The 22,107-nt window shown below is 27.7% G+C and overlaps 1 protein-coding gene across 3 annotated transcripts in view; it reads right to left on the bottom strand.

Annotated features, from left to right (window-relative positions):
• Positions 1–7,203: 7,203 nt before the first annotated feature.
• LOC142318981 (uncharacterized) overlaps positions 7,204–22,107 on the bottom strand; it is a 251,552-nt gene continuing 236,648 nt past the window's right edge. For 2 of the 3 annotated variants that reach the window (XM_075355724.1, XM_075355722.1), the window contains exons 3-5: positions 14,883–14,927; positions 9,425–9,554; positions 7,204–7,463 (exon numbers count right to left, since the gene is read on the bottom strand). In XM_075355724.1, the coding sequence (XP_075211839.1) occupies positions 7,418–7,463; positions 9,425–9,554; positions 14,883–14,927 (221 nt within the window). In that variant the 3' untranslated portion in view covers positions 7,204–7,417. The remainder of the gene's footprint in view (positions 7,464–9,424; positions 9,555–14,882; positions 14,928–22,107) is intronic. The other variant, XM_075355723.1, reaches the window with a different exon arrangement.

Genomic DNA, 22,107 nt, shown 5'->3' with positions numbered 1-22,107 from the left:
ATTTCACAGGTCTTGATTTTCTAACTTCTTCTCTGCCACTTTAGTTGCTAGATTAATGTCAAATGGTATCATAACATTGATAAGTAGGCAATGCCTCTCTTGAAAATCATTAAAGATCAAACGGACAGTGTGTACAGGTAAGTTATACATTATCATGTATCACTCATTGCTTATTATTGTTTCTGGTTTATTCATATACCACTTTCAACTTGAGTAGGTATTTCCAGGCCTTTACATACTGAGAAGGATCACACACCGAATTGTATCTCATTATACACTTTTATTCATGCTTAGCAAATTGGGAGCATCTTGCAATTACGTTGTCCGTAGCCTCAATTTTTGAGTCCCACAGCTGCATTTTTCATCTTCCATTCTTGTTTTTAAAATGGCTTTTACATAATTCCTTATTCTCAGGGCCTGGTTCTGAGCGCTTTTTGTCAGGTCCTCCATCTCCCCTTTCACATACCCTCTCAAAGCCATGCATGGGTCCGATTTATCTATATGCAATGCAGTCACTTTTTCACATAGGCACATAATAATAATATTCGCATAATAATCATGATTGTAAAAAATTATTCATAAAAAAATGTTCAATTTTTTGATGACTAGCATTATTTTGACAATACAATATAGCTTTGTTAAAAACAAGGGCACAAAGGATGCTCTAGGTTATATTATTGATTTTATTTATGAAAACTTGAACTTAGTACAGCCATTAATTGCTTCCTTTTAAACTTGTCTAAAGCCTTCCATACTGTAAATCATAAAATTTTGTTCCAAAAATTACACAGATACAGCACTAGGGTATGTCATTAGATCTAATTAAAAGTTACTTGTCAAACAGAAAACAAACAAAAAAGATTTCAAATATTAAATCTCTGAAGTTGAATTTAATTATTGGAGTACCCAAAGTACTATACAGGGGTATGAACCCCCCCCCCCTTTTCTACTACATAGTAATGATATATTGGATTCATCTGACAGTGAAATTACTATCATATCTTATGCAAATGATACTACAGTTTTGAGTACTGTTAAAACATGGGGAGCTGTTTTCTTAGAGTAAGGATTTTAAACAGAAATTACAATTCTTTCTTTTTTTTAATATCATTTTTAAGTGTTGCATTAAAATTAACACCAGGTTTTAAATAATCCTGGTTTCATTTTGCATTATTTGTCGTTGGATGAAAAATAAAATGGAACAAATTTTTGAAATAAAATTTATTTTTCAAAAACACATACCCATTGACAATTCCTTAAGTTGAAGGTTCTGTTTTCAGAAAATATAGATATTAGTTGTACTAATTTCAAAAAATTTTACATTCATCACAAAATATAAAAAAAATGTTCTTCTCAAAATATAGGTTTTATTTGTGAGCCTTTTTTTCTGAATTTCTCCCTAATGCATATTTTCTACTGCCATAGATAATTAGATTCCATTTACAACTTCTTGTTAACCTTTAAACTAGGTGAAGTCCTATTTTATCTCAACCTTCTGGCATTTTATATAATTATATATTTGTGATGCAGAATAGCAAAACACATTTTTAGATTTTTATGAAATTTTGTAGTAAGGTTCCCTGCTATCAGATGGAATGATCTATCTTAAATGGGATTGTTTGTGTAGATGTTTTTGACTCAAAAGAGGCATGTGTTATATAATGGATGATATGATGATATTTTGTTCTTTTTTATTGTTATGCTGACATCCAGAAATTGTTATGAAAGTTTGTTTGCTTGAGCATTTCTGTAAATTATAATGGGGTGGGGGAAATGGTATATCCTTTTTGCTAACTTTGAAAATGCTTGCAGGACAGGGACTGAAGATTTAATTTATTTTATATATATATATATATATTTTTTTTTTTTAGAAACAATATTTATTTTGATATAAATTATATCAAAATGTATATTTCAATGTGTTACAGATCCTATATATATATTACGTTAAATATAATAATATATTTGTGTAAATTATATTGTATTGCATTCTTTTAAACTTTAAAAATACACAAAATGAGGAGGCAGTTTACTTCAGCCTGTCTCGGCAAAAAACTTAAACCAACCTTCTGCATTACACATTTATATGTTTCAGAAAAACAGAAATATGAAGAATGTTTTAGAGTGTCAGAAATGTGAAAGAAAGCAAAAATCTAACAGTAATGAAAGATTTAAAGCACTTAGAGGAAAGGTAGAGTAAAGGTTTGAATAGATAATACAAAGTAATAAAAAAATCATTTTCATAAGGTTCAAAATGTCAAATTGAGTTTTTAAGATACAAAAATATGTTGTCAGATTATCTGATTATGAGCTCCCTTTTATCTGGTGCTCATAATTATGAAATGTATATCTATATTTAGAAGATTAAATACGGCTTAAAAGAATAAACTAAATAAGCAAAATATGTTGCTAAAAAAAAAAAAATTGATAACTTATTCTTAAAAAATAACAACTTCCAACTTTACCAAACCAAAGAATGAAAATGTTTTCATATAACTCAACACAATACTTCAGATTACAAGAAAGGGCCTTATTACACTTTTATGACCATTTTTAATAAATAATTCCCAACTTATTTAAATTATAATGTTTTCTTTTATGGAAACAATATTACTCTGTTGTGAATTTTGAAATAATACTAATTAAAAAATAAATAAAATAATTTTTTAAAAATTATAATTTATCTGCATTCTGTTCAACATGGACAAAAAATATGTGCTTAAAATAAATTTCAGTACTGGCTCCTGAGCTGCGAATTAACTTGTAGTAATTTTTTATATTTAATGTATTTATTTTAACATTATTTCATGTGTTTGTATTTAAATAAATAATATGGACTTTAATCACATCTATCTTTTATCATATAATTTGTATTTGTATTTATAATTTCTCTTATTTGACATATTCTATATAATGTCAATGTTCAATCAGAATAAAATATTTTCATATTTATTTTTTTAGAATTCAACAGAAAACAATAACCTGGAATAAATTATTTAAAAATCATAAATAGATAGAATACTTACTGTTTAGACAGGATGAGAGGATATGTGAAAAATAAACATTACATATTATTACTATATTACAATAAATATAATATCAATATTATAACAATAAATTTTATTATAAACATACAGACACCATCACAGTTTAAGAGTATAAACATAAATGAAAATGATGTAATCTAGTAAGATAACTGCATGCTGATTGTTACAATTAAATTTGTCTTATTAATTCAAGTGATTTTAAGGCATTGTCATATCTATATTTTACTCACTTCCATAAGAGCATATATACCTTTTATTACTAAACAAAATTGTATTAAATATTTTCCCTTCTTAAATATGTAATATTGTGATTAATACATTTTGAAGATAAACTCAATGAAATCATTTTTCACTTGCTGTAATAGAGCTCAGTAATAGTTTATGAAAGTTTCTTTCTTTTTGCAAGTCAGAAAAAAATGTTCTAGAAACTTTTTATCAAGTGTGTAAGTAGTTCTCAGTAATCATATTTACTGTCATAATAAAAATACATAATCAATTTAATAATAATTTAATTTACTTCAAAATATTAATATCAATTTATTTCATAATCAATTTACTTCAAAATATTTTAAAGATTTATATGAAAATATTTTAAAGATTTATATGAAAATATATTCATATAAATATATATATATATATATATATATATATATATAAAATATATTTATATGAAAATCAATAATTATGTATTGTATTTACTTTTTTATTACATTTCTTGATAAAAGGTGGTGTATAAGATGTCTTTACAGATATCTTGTATTCCCTCCACATAAATATTATCATGATACTTCTTTATAAAAGTCTTCTTTTATTCTCACTGAATTTTTTGATATGAGATATTAAAATATTCTGAATTTTATGTCCATTAAAAACTTGCTTGCCTTTAGGGTACATTTATGTGCTTTTGTAAATAAATAAAATAAATTTAAAAATTCTTCAACATTTTTCTTTAAAATTAAAGTTTAAAATATTTTTGTGAAAAACATTTACATTATAAAAATAATGAAATACCATGATTCTTGCATCAGGTGTAGTATGTTTTGTAAAGAGCGATACTAATTTATGTTATTGCAGCATATTTATCCACCTCTCTACACTTTTTTTTTTAGCTTCCAGAATCACCATAAAGGTATTATTCAGAGGATGAATGAGAATGATACGAATGAATATAAATGAAGCATAGTCTTGTACAGTCTCAGGTTGACCATTCCTGAGATATGTAGTTAAAATTGAAACCCAACCACCAAAGAACACCGGTATCCATGATGTAATATTCAAATCCATATAAAAGTAACTGTTTTTACTAGGATTTGAAACTTAGAACTCTTGACTTTGAAATCAGCTGATTTGCAACGAGTTCACCACTAGTTAACCCTTCTCTATACCTAAGAGCGAAATATGTTGTTGCTAAGAACGAACTATGTGGAATAAGATACATATGAAATTATTGTTTAGATTAATCAGATCTATATGATTAATTTTCTTTAGAAACTGAGGAATCCAATATATTGGAATGTATATAGCTCACTTTTATTTATATTTCTGTAAATCTCCAATAGAGCTGATGATAAATATGATTTTAATTAAAGCTCTGGATTAATTACCTTTAAGTAATTTAAGTAGATCTTTCTCTCTAAACCAATTTAAGTTTCATCAAACCAGACATCACTGTATTTTGTACCCCTGACTCAATACTAGTTTGGCTTATGAGAAATAACCTTATACTTCCTTTACAGTTTTTAATTATTTACCTAACAATTTAAAAGCTCTTCTTTCAATTCATTTCAAATAAAATTGAAAGATTTTCTTTTACATGAACAACATAGTCCTGTCAATGAGTTTTTAAATAATACTAATAAAAAAATCTGAAATCTTTGCATTTCCATTTAATGTGTATATAAATATGAGTTCAAATAATTTTCATTAATACTTTATAAATTATCATTTATTTTATAGTTGTATTTATTTAGAATCGTCAAATATTTAACTTACTGTTACTTGATGTATTTATATTTTTAATTATTAAAACAGACTTTAACCCCTTCTATTTTTTTAAATTTTATGTTGCTTATTTAGGCCAACCAAGGAACCTACCCCATGGCCACAGAGCTCGTGGTGCCCTAGACACTCTGTGCCCCCCAGAGTTGCCATTCCCATCTACCCAGAGGGCTCCACCTCCTGGAGCTTCACACTGTACATTATCCTCATGGTTGTGAGAGTAATACTGAAAATTAGTAATTATAGTATTCAGGCTTTATAGAAACTTGAAAAAGAACTAAATTACAAAAGATAATTATGTTAGATAAAGTAAACACACCTTTGACGATGAAAAATTCATAAATTATTTCTTTCAGATGATAATGAAGTAAAAGAATTATCTATTTTTTCCTTAATGAATTCACATGTTAGGGTATTAATGAATACCCTCCTTGGGGATGAAAAAATAATAAATATTTTTAATATCTAGGCCTTCAAGGGAGATAGGGCCTCGGTCAACAGCTTAAAACCTTCCCTGGGATAACAAAAAATGTATCCTGTAAATCTGAAAGTAATTGGTCAGTTGATTCTTATTTTTTTTTTTTCTAAAGTCAATCCTTTCAAGACCCCTATCACCTCTGCACTAATAATACACATTCAAATGTATATAAATTCATATACTCTTGTAAATTTAATCACAATTTTAATCTTTTAATTCTTTAATTTTATGTTTAATATGTTATAATTTCATAAATATTATACATGATGATGTGGAATTCCGCGAAAGTACTTTCATGAAAAATTATGTAATACACATATTTAATTTACACATATTTAAAACCTACTACCAAATACTCTGTTTGAATTTTGAAAAGTGGACAATTGTTTGCAGAGATATTATAAGAGCACCCTGTTGCACCTCCCAGAACAGCACCTTAGAGGAACCTAGTTTATTATCAGTTGATGGTGATTGGTCTAGCTCCCATAAGGTGCTCCATACCTCCCACTCTAGTCTCACACACAGCCCCACAGGAAACCCATTATTGTTAAACAGAATTTTTTAAATTTATTCATTTATCAAACCCAGCTTACACAGTGATAAAGAGACTCAGTTCAAAGTTCATTAATTCAATTATTAAAGTTTTGAGCATCAACTGGCAAATCTCCACTACTACATAGTATATATATATATATATATATATATATATATATATATATATATATGTATACATTTTTTTTTCAAAATGAAATAATGTAAAAACTTCAGTTATGCCAAGAAACATGGGTAAAAATCTGGTTGTGATTGAGTAGTTTTTTGTTTATTCCAAAAAAACAAAAACCTTCTTCTTTATATAATAGTATAGATTTATATATATTTTTTTATTTATTGGTTTAATGATTTATTTTCTTAATGTAAAAAAATTGTATATTTAATGTCAGATAAATATTCTTATTTTTATTGGTGTTCCAGTTTTTAGGATTAATTACATAAAAGATCATATCAATATACTATATCTTACCATTTGGCATCTCGTATATTAAAATTATTGTTTAATTTTACAATTTAATTTATTTACTATACCCTACATGTTTGGTTATTATTAATATTATTCAAATGGCCAGCAATAGTTGCAATTATTTTCTCTAATTCGAAATATTTCTTTTATTTAAATTATATATTGTAAATATTTCAATACATAATAAAGCAACTTGCTGGACTGCTTTCAGTAATGGTTTTATATAATTTTTAATATTTACATTTAAACATAAGAATCTGAATGAATATATTTTGGAGTTAAAGGAGATTTACCTTCTCTTTCAATAGTTAGATTTCACTGTTATAGTACTGAGATTGCTTATCTATTTAGTAGAGATTATCCATTATTACCTTTATGTATGGTGTATAAGTTACTGTGTGGGTGAGTAGTTTTTTCAATCATTAGTTGCTAAAAATTCAAAGGATGTAGTGTATCTGCACCCAGCATTACTTAACTTCACTGATATGTGCTAAGCGATTTATTAAATGTGACTTCAACAGTTGGAATTTTTTTTACCTTTACATTCTTCAGTTTTAAGAACCTGTTATTTGCTGAAGTCATTCTAGGTTATGATTTAAAGATCATCCAAAGCAAACAAAGGGTATGAGTTAAAGCAAGTTGGTAAATAGAAACATAACCAATTTATAAAAATATTTTTATTTCATTTGACACACGAATCTAACATGAATAATATAAAATAGGTAATCTATTAGAAAATTCTTTTAATTTACTTAATCTTTTATTATTATGATTAAGTGGAATAATTTAAAGAGATCAGTCTTCAGGTGTGTTATGATTTGCTAACATGCAGAACAGAAAATCTTGATGGCACATTTTGATGATAGTCTTTGGCATTTATCTTCCATTTATTTTACAAAACACACTTCCAGTATTACAAAAACTGTAAAAAAGAAATAAGAAATAATAAAATTAAGATAAATATATTTATAATTAGGTCATTTGCCAATTATGCTAATGAGATTATTAATTTCATTGCCTTAATCATCATGGAGCTATTATTATGATGGCATCCCATTCCAATATTCAAAGAATTTTCACACTTTATAGCAATCTCATTTTGTTGTTTCTCTATATTCTTTTCCTAAAAAAAAACTTCTATATTTGAGAAAGCCATAACTTTGTAACTTTACACAGCGGTCTTTCTACATAGTTTTACTTAAGACTTTTTATATCGTTTCTCTTAATTCTTTTTCTTATTTTATCAAGATGCAGGTTTCTTGCTTGCATATATTGATTTTAACTTTGAAGGTTAATAAATTTTTTAACTTAAATCCTTGTCTCAATAATGTGATCATATCATCCTTCTATGTTATTTTTTCTAAACAACCCTTTTTCATACAGGTAACATTTTTGTAAGCCTGTAAAAATCTAAAATAAAAATAAACTAAAAATTAAAAATAAAACAAAACCTTTAATAGACATATTAAAAGGACAATTTCAAACAAAACTAAACTAAATACTTTCAATTTTGAAATTAAAAGTTCTTTTATAGCAGTATCAGATTATCCTTCATGGGCAGGAGCTCAGCAGAAACAGGTATATATTGCAGGTTATCAAGGTTATCATATATTGCAGTTGTCAAGGTCAGGAGTACAGTTAGATTCAAATGTGTCTGCAACTACTGGATGCATTGTAGAATATCCAATACTTTTAAAGTGCACTTATGTGTCGAGCACATAAGAACATCATAGGACTTCACCACAATATGATGCCAGGTCATGAAGATGGCATTAAAAGTTATCAGTACTCTATAAGCAAATACAATTTATTTATTGAAATTAATTTTTCCACTTATTGTTTATTATTTTTACTTTCCTGGTGTAATTGTACTACTAAAAAACTATATGCTACGGTGTACCATTTATGGGAAAGTATGCTAATTGGGTTAAATTCTGCTTAAGTTTTTGCAGTACTTCAAGTTTCATGACCCTTTCAAACCAAAAAACAGAATTTTACTAATGACAAATTCCAGAAGAATGTACAAGCATACTAGTATGTATATATTTTTGTTTGTTTTTTCTTTTATATCTCCAGAATGGATGGACCAATTTGAATGAAATTTGACACAATAATTTCTGAATATGGATCATTGGTGCCATTTAGTTTTGGTTACATTTGGTCAACGGAGTGGATCGATTGGTTTAGTCACCATGGATTCTGTATCTCAAAATTTTACTTAAAGAATAGAACACTTTTTTAAATACAATTCTTTACTTGCAGTTACACATACTTAATGTTCCAATTCATTTTCTTCAAAAAAAGTAGTAGTTTGTAAGTGGTAGCCAGGATTGCTGGTTTTTATTTTCTCTTTGTTTAGCACTTCATCAGAACTACTTTAATCACTATTCCTCTCTGGTTCATCAGAATATATATGTAGAAATTTAAATTAAAAATGTAGTTAAACAAATTTAAAGTATCTCGAGGATACTTATTTAGGATATTTATTATTTGTTATTGCTATAAAGTTAACTTTGAAAATACATTCACAAATGAGAATAGTTCATTTCAGACAAATGAAAATTCTAAATATAAAGGAAAAGAAAAAAAATAATTAGCAATAAGTAATTGAGAAAATTAATTTATATAATAATTGGTGAAAATTTACTCACATCTTGATTAACATATTCTTCTGTTTGTAGGGTCCCCTTAAAAACCCTTATTATTGTTTTGATTTTTCATATCTACAGAAGGGTGATCATTGATCACTCTTGAACAATGTTTTTATTGCCAATAATTGAAAGATTTTGTTTCATTTCTCCACAAATTACACTAAAGTTAAAATTACTCTTACAGTTACATATTTTTAAAGCTATTTTAAATAAACATTATATCTTAAGTTACCATTCTGAAACATGTTGATTCTCTTTAAAAATTTCTAGTGTTGTCATTTGTGTTGGCGATAGCAGACACCCTCCTGGAAGAGCAACTGTTTCTGGTGGGCTAGAATGAGCTGACTGTGATTGTTCTGGAACTAAAATAGTGAAGATCTGTGTATTTAAATAATTTGTTTGTTTTACATATTTTCAGTGTTGGATTATTAAAAGACCCTGATTTAAATCTAAGACCCATAGAGTAAACAATGTTTGACACAGAAAAATCTTTATAACATATTTCTCTAAACGTTTTAAGCAATTGTAGCAAAATAATGGGATTTTCAAGAATTTTTGAAATCCTTTTTACATTTCTTTAATACTTTTACTTCTATTAGTTTTCCATCACACTTACCCAGCAACCTGATTATTATTATTCTTTAACATTTTTTCTGAGACACTAGAGTATTATAAAAAAATAGTTTGTTAATCCTTTCCTTGGACTTAAGGAAAAAGGATCTTGCATTTGTTGTGGATTTAGGTTGGCTCTTTAGAACTGGATGAATACCCCTGCAGAGTGCTATATTACACATTATATACTGTATTACAAATATTATATAAAAAGTTGCTGATTATGTTTTTAACTGACTTCAAAAAAGGAGGTTAGGTATTCGACCCACATAATTTTTTTATGTTTTTCATGCATAAATTTTTTCCTATTAATCCGATTGAAATCTAGACAGCACTTTCAACATATTGAAATCTACTCTAAATGGTACATAATTAATCATGATATTTAAAAATCCTATGGCATGAAATAAAATAATTTGAAATAAAAATCTATCAAGGAGAAATTTGGGAAAGTTATGCAACCCTTTGCCGGAATTTTCTCATGCATTGGGTAATTATGATCTATGGTGGTTCATTCATTAAAATAAAAATTGGTGGGTCAATTGATTTTGTTATTATTTTTTTTTTAATAAGAACTGTTGTGTACTTTTTTCATAAACAATGATATTTAATGAAGAAACATTAAATAAATAGGATAGGTGGTCGTAAATCAGATCATATGATGTAGTAGATTGAGCCCTAATATTCACCCAGTATGGTTTTATCCCTCTACTGTTTTTTTTTTTTTATTACAAAAATTTACAGATAAAAAATACATTTTATGTCCCATTTTTTTATTTATTTTTTTTTATTATACTTTTTCAAATAAAATAAGTCTTGTTTGGTTCTTACTATATTTAAATGAATGATTTCCCTTTCTTTTGTCATCATTTTATTTAAAATATCCATTCCTCTTAATCTGAAAATATTTTTCATAAAATTTTAAAGCTATCAAATTTTTTTTACTATTTCCTATAACTTATTATTTCAATTTGTTCTTTTTTTGAGTATGACCAATTGAGGACCATGTGGAACAACATATTTCATTCATTTCTCTTTCTTTCCTGGTCTTCCAATAGCTCTTTATTCTCTCTTGTTTTTTCCTTTTGTCTTCTGACCAGATGTTGATTTCTTTGAAAAAGGAAGGAGATATTCCTTCTCTCAGAAACACTTGAAATATTGTACCAGCTGTCTGAACATTCTATCTTATACTATGTCTTCAGATATTTCTTTTAGGGTTTTTTGAACCACTGAGGTCGATTAATTTCCATTTTTATTTGTTGCAAATGTGGTTGAAGATTTGTTTTTTTGAGCTTGTTATCTTCTATCATTCAAGTAGGCTGATAAAGTTACCTCTTTTTTTCTAATGAAATCTGAGATTTTCTCACTTTCATTGAAACTGAGAAAATTACTTCTTGAATTTTTATTCATTTTCAACTTTGGTTTTGTTTTTGTAGGTTTTGAGATCTTCCAAGATTTTCCTCCTTTTTTATTGTAATTATCTCACTTGATTCCATTGAAGATGGATTCTGATGCATACAGGCCTTCTGGTTTGATTATTGTATTGTAATGTCTGTTTTTGGCTTTTACCGAGTTCTTTATGTTTTTACTTTCCAAATTTGTCCATTCTACTTATTTACTATATTTAGCTGCTTAATATTAAAGGTTCTGCCATATTTATTTGCCTTCCTTTAATTTAAAAAAAAAAATATTATATCATTATTCTAGTATAGTTAGATCTTTAAGGGTCAGACCTTCATTCTTTGTATACATTCAGACCAATTGTCTTTATAACTAACATTTTAAAATAAAGAAAAATTGTCATTTTACGTTATCTACTCTAATACATTTGAAATAGATTTAAATAAATTGTTGAGACAAATCTATATTTATACCAATAAAATAGGAAAACTATAAAACCACCACACTAACATCTCATGTTTCAAATTACTTACTAGGGTAGGTTACGGGCATATAAAATGGTTAGTAAAAGCTACATTGCTTGAAGATCTGGTTTGGCTTTCAGAATGAGTGTGGAGTTACAAGGTTGGCCATTCAAGTCCTCGAGATTAATTTTAGAAAACAAATTTTAGAAGAATAAAACCATCTACAGTAGCTGCCATGTAACGCCAAGCTTAGATGATCAGCCATCATGTCACTGGTGTACTACTGTTCTCTAAAACATTAGCACATCATGATTAGTCATCTCTTAGTAGCATAAACATGATGCAACTATGTTGGGTAGTAATCGTCGCCATTCCAAGCTCGCCATTACTATAAATGATTACTATAAATGGAATTTTGTTAATCTACAGAATCATTTGATAATGTAAGATGGAATAAAATGATTAAAATTAAATCACTAAAATTTGCAGAGAGGAGTTATTTACAACTGATACTAGAACCAGACTGCAGTTATAAGAATTAAAGATGAATAAAAGGTGAGCTCCAATTTTGAAAGAGAAAGAATATAGTCTGTATCAGTTCACTCCAGTTTATGTTTTTGAAAAAGCAATACAAAAATTGAAACACAAATTTGAGAATAAATAACTGAGGACATAAAATAAAGACACTGAGATTCGTTGATTACACTGTCCTTTGCAGAAATAAAAAATTATTTAGAAGAAATTCTGAATGGCATGAATTTATTGGTAGGAGAGAATTTCAGAAGGATGTTGAAAAAGGTAGATAAAATTTGAAATTAGGAATCTTTAGATGAATAGGTGATAAGAGAATCTGCTCGTCTCTTATAAAGAAAAACTAGGTTAATTGACGTGTTACGACAAACATGTGCAGGTAACTTATGTAGTATGAGGATTGTTCATAGATTTTTTGGCCTGTAATAGAAATACAAGATTATCCAAAAATTTTCTTCTTTTTAATGTATTATCTTGCAATTTGATACATTTAGATCAATGATTTTCCAACTTTTTAATACTTTCAGTTTAATATAACTTATCCAACTCTTTAAAATAAAAGGTTATCTCAGCTTTTACTTCATCAATTGAGATGAATCTTGATCCAGAGAACCATTTATTCAGGATTGGGTAGAGGAAGTAATTGTTGGGAGCCAAATCCAGCAGATATGGCACATATGAAAATATTTTGAAGCGTAGGTCATAGAGTTTTGCAGCAACCTGAGATGTGTGCGCAGGAGTAGTTTGTAGTGAAAGAGCGCTTTCTTGTTGGTCATATGTAAATGTATAGCCTAAAGACCACTCTTCAATTGGTCCAGTAGTTTAGAGTAACACTCCCCGGTGATAGTCCTCCCTTTTTCCAGGTAGTTTATGATCAACACAATAGGAGAATCCTAAAAATCCAAACGCATGACTTTTCTTGCAGATGGAACCATTTTTGCTACCTATGGTGCATTTTCATTCACTTCCACCAACTGTTCTATCTGCTGTTAATTTCTGGTTGTAAAGGTGAATCCATGTTTCTTTTACTGTAATAAAATGTCACAGAAACTCAATGGAATTCCATTTAAGTAAGTCTAAACACCCTTCATACCTGGCAGCTGATGAACTGTGCGTCTGTGGGGAGGTCCAGTTGAATGAACACATTGTGTTTGACTGCCCAGTTCTTGGAGAGCCAGAACTCAGGCCATCCTGGAACTTAGCGGTCAAAGGGAAAATTGGCCACTCATAAGCGGCAAGTCAATGTGGTAAGAGCCGCATGGTCGAACCGTGTGGGAGTTCCTTGATATGGTTGCTTTGTTCAACTGACATCAGTAGTTTACCTATGGGAAAAGACTCCTACTGCGCTGTTGTAGGAAGCTAACCGAGAGATATGGCTGGCTACCAGCCAGATTAAGGCTCCAAGCGCTTTAATGGTGGACAGATACTTGCTGGCATTCAGCGGCCTAGGCGTGGCAGTGAATTGCTGTCTTTGACAAAATAAATTAATTATTGAAAATCATATATGTTTTAGTAGTTGATGGGCTGCGCCTACCCATTTTAGTGATATATGACAAGTGGGTGGTGGACATGCAAGTGAGTGGTGTACGGTACCATGCTTATTCCGCTCATGCTTTTAGGTTAGCTCTAGGAGCTACTTAGGACACTGGTCACTAAACTGTTTCGTGCTCAGTAGCCGTTTGTGGCATTATTCGGTCTTAAGCTATAGGGCGACTGAATTGGTTGGTGGAGGGAGAAATACCAAGCAAACCAAACCAAACAAAGTCTAAACACCCTTGACAAGTGCTTAGTCAAATGCGATTTCATGTAAATTTAAACATTAAAAATCTAAATTTTAACATTAAATACTGTGATAATTTAGGTTACTTTGTAATAGAGTGTTGATATTACTATTAGAATTATTTATTATTGTGAAGGTTGTTAATATTTGGGACATTAAGCATTTAAAGTTTATTACTGGATGTATTCTGAAGATAAATAAAAAAGGTATTAGGTAGACATTTTACCTCGTTTTATTTCTGCCGCAATTTTCCTATTTGCAACAATGATTGCTTATAACTGGAAAATGAAGGGATTTATAAAGAAATGGTTTTCGCCATTGTTTTTCTCAAAATCGTTTACATTGAAAGCATGTGTCATATGTCCACCTCCTATTTTAAAAAAAAGTATGATTAAAAATAGTGGGAAAAATTTCAAACATACCATAAAGTAGTAATTTTGCAACAGTATAGATCCGCTTATTTCTATCTCCTAGTATCCCTTAGTTTTCAAATATGAAGCCATTTCCACACTTTAACATGACTTGCACAAGTATATATTTATACTTATAAATAAGTATGTTTGTATATCACCTACAAGCATACCAAAACAGTAGAGTTTACTGTAAATCTATCAGTTTATGTAAAACGTTTTTGATTCCGTGGAGTCATCATTATAAAATAATTCACTATAATAGTAATAATTCATTATACGTTCATAATAATTCATTGTACTATGTATAATTCATTGTACATAATTAACATTTGATCATGATTACTATCAGTTTTTCATATAGGAAGTTTTTATAACAATTATTTGCAATGCACTGGACAATGTTTTGTAAAAATAACTTATATATTCTGTTGAAAATAATAATGAAATAATTATAACATAACAACTGATTTAAATATTACTTCTACTTACTGATCAATTTTTTAGTATCTGCTGATTCTTCTATCCAGTCAAATGCTGCAATTATAAAACAAAGTACATAAGCGTAATTAATTACTTTAAATAAATACAAATAATTTAAATTAACAATAAAGAAAAAATTGGTCTAGTAATCAACTTTTAAGGAGTAAAAGTCTGCTAAATATCAATGAAAGCCCATAAAATGTTGAGATTTTATGTCTATTTTGTAAATTTCACATCTTTTTATTTCATAAGTAGGTAAAAGATCTTCACTTGAGTTGAACCAAAAACAAATTATTAAGAAGTAGACATGATGAAAATATGCTGATTGTTAATTATTATAGAGTATCTGAAGTAATACATAGTTATTCTAACACCATTAAGTTAATTAATGCTAACAGTGCCATTTCTTTTTATGAATATTGGACATTACAAGGAGAACTAAATGATCTGTTCTATTTACTACTGTATTCGGCTTTATCCATTATACCTCAGTAGCAGGATAAGTCACGTAGCTGTCCTGTACAAAAGTCATCCTAAGGATGCATGACTTGACATGTATGATCCTACAGATTCAGGGTACGCTAAAATGAATTAGCAGGTATGATCTATAAAAACAGAACCCAAAATTACAGAGAAGAAAAAAAGAAAAAGGAATTTAGGTAGTGAGAAAAAATATTCTGCTAATAAAGTTATTGCAGTACAAGGTACAAATCTTTGACAACAATCTCTGGAATTGTGAATCATTTTGAAGTGGATTATAAACTATCTACCTAGACCACCATTATAAGATAATATATTCATTCAGTAACCGAAATTGTTCAGTAAATATCTACTTTTACTTGGATGATCAACACTTCTGTGGACTACATTGTTGGTGTCTCATTGTTAGACAGCTACTTTCTTCCATGCGTTCCAAATGACTGCAACAGGTGATTTCATAATACTTATCTTAACAGTCAGGCTGTATATTGCTTAATTCTGTCTTATATTCTCATTCTTATCTATACAGAAACCAAAATTTCATTTCAGTTACTCTTTAATTTGTTGCTGATCTTTCTTTTAAAAGCTTCTTATCTCATTCCCATATAGCAGGAAACGTACTGCAATAATCATACAGAATTTTAGTTAAGTTTTTGTTTTGTTTTTTAATGTTATATTTTTATTCTGCATATATGCTTAAACTTATTAAGTTTATTTGTCACATCTTCATCATCTATATACCTTACATAATTAAAACTTAAGTTGTATTGCAGGATCATTCCTTTCATTTCTATTTTTAATCTTGCAGGGTATTTTAAGTTTCCAGAAATTAACACTTTTTTAATAAATTTAATTTCACCTGCAATGATATACAATAAGGTACAAGCTTGAGTCTGATAAGAAATTCCACATACCGTAGTAATTGGGGGGCAGGATGTATACTCACAAACAAAACCACACATTTCCATTGCTTTTGACATTGATATTTGAAGAGAAATATGTCATTATAAAGGATTAAACAATAAACTACTGACTGTATGTAGTCTTATAAATAAAAATGTATAATATGTATATAGTTGTAACGTCTCAAGTGCAGACTTTTACTGATTATTTATGTCTAACAATTATTCATTTGCTAGTAAAGATAAAAAAAATGGAGTACGGACTAACACTACTGGTTGTTATGGAATGCGAAGATTAAATTTTTCCAAATATTTGTATTACATATCAAATTCCTTTTTTTCATAAACAAGTATTGAAATCAAAAAAAAATATTATCATAAACATTCACAGCTTTTTCATCTATCATCCTAAGTTTAATAATGTTATATCATTTTTTATGGATTGCTTTTACAAGACAAATTCAGTTAAGAAGTTAAAATGTTTTTCTGCAAAAGATGTATTTATATAATTTTATTATTATTATTCTAAATAACTTCTGTTTGTAGAATTATTTATTATAAAATTTATGTTTACAATAAAAAAACTTAAACAAAAATCATGTGATTTCTAAAATAATTTTTAATCATCCTCTTTGATTTTGTATTATGAAGTATTATAATAATTATAAGCATTGTTTTAATTAAAAAAAAAAAAAAATGAATAAATATTTTCTGGATTTCATTAAAATAGCTTTGCAAAAACTGAAAATGTATCTTAGCCTTTCTGTTACAGAATAAGTACTAAACAAAAGTACAAATATAATTTGTCTTGATTACAAAACAAATACGAAAGCAAATTATATTTTGGACCGAAAGTTCGTTTCGCCTGTGCTGTTCGGCATTTTATTTTGCTCCTGCTTCATCCATCTTTAGTAAATGTACTTCCCAAATAACAAAATTCTTCTACCTCCATAGTCTTTTCTCGTCCTGTTTTTAGGACATTAATTGTTTCTTCTATTCTTTTAATAATAAAAAAGGTTAAGGAATAAAAAATAAATAAAAAGGAATGTTCCTAAATATAAATAAGGAAAAATGCACAAATATCTTACAAATTTCTCAAGTAAAATAAACAAATGTCTATAAAAGGTCTTGTCCTAATTTTGAAATCTTGGTTTACATAATGTAAGCTGAATCTTCCGAATTTATATATGAGTGGCCAATTATATTGTAAAAAGACTGAGATAACGGATTCCTGAGTAACGGATTCCTTCAAATTAAAAAGAAAGCAGTAGAAAATAGAATGCAGAACCTAGAAAGAGGCTAAAAAACCTTTTAGTAAAGATAACAACATCGTTTAACAATCGTCTTTTGTAATACTGCCTACTGAAACACCTAAACAAATGTCATTTCGTGAGAAGAGTTACGGGATCAGGGTAGGAATTTCATGGGAATGTATGAGGGCAGACTATCATTCTCACGCTCCAAGTTGGATCCGGTCCGGCAGATAAAGAGGATAGGAGTATAAATACTCAGGAGAAGACCAGTTGAAATCAGTTTAAGCGAGACCTTATGATGTTAGTCAGCGAGAGAGTATTTCGCAAGGAGGATAGTAAAGGAGCGAATTTTTAGTGTGAATTAAGTTCAACACGATTAAGGTGACGTCACAAGTAATTCCAGTACATGAAAATAAGAAATGGTTCGATGAGTTATTGTTAGTTAGATTATAAGTAAAAAATAGATAATGTACAGAATTTCATTCATAAATTGTTAGGGTAGTTTTATTTGTGAACAGCAAAGGTATCTACAATGAAAGAACTTCATACTTGTCTTATCTATTGTACTATTGCTGTTAATACAAGACTAGTGGCTAAAAGTGTTGAAATTAGCGTCATGCTAATGTCTTTTGTCAACGGGACTGAATTCTGTTTTTCATTAAACTACCTGTGAATAAATCATGAAGATTACTCTAAATTCTGTTTTGTATGTAATCACTGTTTATTATTATTCTTATTGACAATTATTATTATTATTAGTTTAGCTATTGTCATTATTGCTACTATTCTGATTATTATTGTGATTTGTTTTTTTATTATTCTTATTGTCATTATTAATATTGATTTATCTTATTTTTTTGTGCTCTTTAAACTAATAAATTGTAATTAAATAAACATTTTAAATTGTCAATATCTCAATATACTGATCGCCATAAACACGCGACAATATTTTAGAATAATGGTTTCCTACAGAATGAAGTTTTATTTTAGTGTAACGTTACGTTACATTACTTTAAATATGTATGAAAAAATAAATTTATCTTTTTCCAAGTGTTCTATTTTTTAGAACGTACTTTTAGTCAGAAATTTACTTTTTACATAATTATTTTCCCGTGCTGTTGCACAATCGATTTACAGAAAAGAATGTCTTTTTAATTATATAATGATTGTTTATTATCTCGATAACAAAATTTCAAGATTAAAATATTTTATAATGGTTTGCTACTTTTTATTTAGAGGAATTTTATCAAATGAAATGCGTATAATTATTTCAGATATGAGAAACGCTATTTCTATTTGTCTTTCCTCTACAAAAAAAGCGTTCTACTTTTCTTTTTAATGATTTTTTTTTTGCGATTTCAGTTTGTATTTAATAATATACAGCAATGTATGTAATAGTACCTTTTTTTTGTCTGCTTTATTGGTGACTCAATTGTAACTATAAACAATAATTTTCATTATTTTTATTTATAACTTCTGTACAATATATTTTTTTAGATGAGTGATTTTAACTAAAAGATCCCTCTAGAGTTTCTAATGGTAACAATATATAAGATAAAAAATTGTTGTGAAACCTACTTTAACTGAAATTGAACTGTTCGTAATTATTTGGTATGGAAAAATTGTAGTATTACATATATTTGAATTTTTTAAGTCATCAGAAAAGATTCTACCATTCTACAATTAGAATCCATTGAAGATAAGTATGTACTAAACTTTCTAAAATAGAAAGTAGGATAAAAAAGGCCAGTTATTATTTATGTATACCATGAGCTGTTTAAGTTGTAACACATATTATATGGAAGTAAAGATTATTCTTTTTTTTTTTTTAAAAAAAGAAAGAAATTGTTTTTTGAGGGTTTATTCCAAGTTATTCCATACCAGCCCATAAATATGTTTCACTATTTGAGATGAATTATAGTTTTCTTATGTTAAAATGTCTCTTTTTAAAATTTTTCTAATTTAAAGCATATAATATGTAGAAGAAGTTAACAATTTTAACAGTAATTTCAAACTTTAGTAGTTTTTCAGAGTATAGCAAATTTACAGAAAATACTGATTCTACTTTTTTAGTTATATTGAGTAAAAATTGATTAAATATTTAATTTTAGTAGCTGTCTTCTTATTAATAAAAATATCTAGATACTAATTTGAAATATTAATTTATAAATATTCATATTAAAAATTTTTTTCTGTATTTTATGTTTTAGGGTGAATTTTATTTGAAACGTAAAAACACAGTTTCTAGCAATATTAAAAGAATTGTTAAGTCGCCATGTTATGTTGATAAAAGAAATATGTTAAAGACTTTTTTTGAACCAGATGGATGGAATGTTGTAGTTACAACACCATGCCGGTTTGCGAAAAGTAACAACATTGACATGTTACGTCGGTTTTGTCAAGCAAATGTTGACAGCAATGGAATCAGAATGTGATAAAAGAGAAAATGGACAGTTTTAAGATCTTTTCAAGGAGGTACAAAAGTTAATGGTAGTGAATTTTTATTTATTTGTATATATATATATAAAGATATGAACAATTCAACATTTTTTAACAATACATTTGGTGAATTTCCGGTATTATTTTTCGACTTCAAACTAATTAAACGGAGTAAGTTGGGAGGGAGGATTTTTAGTTAGGTACATTTAGGGAAATGGTGTCATCTGCATTTGGTGAATATGTATATTTATTGTACGGTATCATTATTAACTAATGAGAAAAGAGAAAAATTATGAAGTTTTTGGATGACGATAAAGTTAACGCTGTTATACAAACTAAGTTACAAAAAAGTGGAAAACTTTTAACCAAATTGTTGTACATTCATTTTAATAAAAGGATGGCTGATTGTCCTTATAGACGAATCTGGCAAGCCTGTGCAGGATCTGATTTTACATGCTGGTGAAAGATATAATATTTATTCAAAATTTAATTAGCAGTTTGTTAAAATGCAATATATTTGAAGAAAAAGTACTTCTTACCAACTGCATAGGGCTCTCAGGCAGCCTAAAGAATATATTTCTTATTTCTCTTTTGATGACCATCTGCCTTTCAAAGTATTTTATGGGTTTACAGAACCTGAATTGAAAAATTTGGTGATAGAATTAAAATTATAAAATAAATTAGAATGATGGATATATGTTAATAATAAATTTAAGGTGTATAATGAGATTTTAGATTTTAAAAAAATAGTCTATTGTTCATTACATAGAGTTATGAATATTTAAAAATTACTGACCCAAGAGGATTTTCATTTAAATTTAAAAACGCTTTGGTATAGATAAGTTACTTACTTACCTATATCGTAAAATTAATTGAGCCATTTGGAATAATTTGATAAACGTGAGTAGCACCATAATAATGAGCTCAGATAATGTAGTTTTTTTTAAAAAAAACTAGTTAGTACCTCAAATAGTATAGAATTAGATTTTAATGAAGCAGACTTATAATTGAATTTTATGTTCAATTTAGGTTATTTTACCTGTGTTGGAAAGCAAACTATAGTAGGTAACATTATAAAGACATTAAAAATTCCTAACTTAGAAGTGAGAAAGGAAATCATTAGACAGTTAAAGGAGATAAAATTTATGAAAAGTAAATTTGGAATTTGAGGTCTTTAGTTTCTCAATTCATATGCTCAGTTATTAATAATTTGGGAAAAGAAAAACGTTCATACAGACAATTTTTAAAGAGTACAGCAAGACTGATTGAGCATAGACTGAGTCACCAAAGCCATTTTCTAAGAAAAGAGGCTGATTTAGAAGGTACCATAAGCAATTTTCCATATTACATTATTGAATTGATTCAACACCGCAGAAGTTCAACGTACAATTAATCGTAAATTTGGTGATTTGATTATAATAAGAAGAAACTGAAATAATTAAATTAAATATGGGCAGGAAACTTCATCTTATATAAGTCTTGAGCAAATTATCAATAACAGTTATTATAATGTATTTGATAAATCTTTTAAGAATAAAGTTAATAAATTCATTTTAATAGGATTTCAGTAATTCAAAACAGTTTAAAAATGTTAAGTTTAATTTAAGCTACCTATAAAATACTGCAGATTTCTCCAATGCAGTATTATGCAGTACGTTAGTATTTAGATACTATTTTTTCACGTGTTGTAATTTTCATTCAATTACTTTTTATTTGGATTCATTACAGTCGTTTGATGTTTGATGAAAATTTATTTAATGTTGTTTAAATGTTAAGTTATTGTTGGTTTAGAAGTATGTAAAATTATATCAAAAATAGTAAAAAATGTTATTTAAAAGGTCTTTTAGCAATATTTAAACATATTTTTAATTTTATTTAAACTTTTCTAGCATTAAGTTGCAGCCAGGTACTTGCAGACATTTACTACTTGCAGCTTTAAGTGTTTAGCAAGTACAATTCTTGTAAAAGCCACAATTTTTTTGTATTAGAATTTCATTATAGTTACAATTTGTAGAAAAATTGATGTATTCTGTTTAGTTATGTTTAAAGATAATTTACTGGCTACAAGATAATCATTTACATTAATTAAATCTTTTCCTTATTATCTATTTCCTTAATTTTGAATACAGGAGGTTTTATGAAGATTTAACTTGAAACTTC

This window comes from Lycorma delicatula, chromosome 2, assembly GCF_047948215.1.
Source record: "Lycorma delicatula isolate Av1 chromosome 2, ASM4794821v1, whole genome shotgun sequence".
Classification (NCBI taxonomy): domain Eukaryota; kingdom Metazoa; phylum Arthropoda; class Insecta; order Hemiptera; family Fulgoridae; genus Lycorma; species Lycorma delicatula.
The sequence above is the reverse complement of the archived record's forward strand: the minus strand, read 5'-3'. Positions and strand labels throughout refer to the sequence as shown.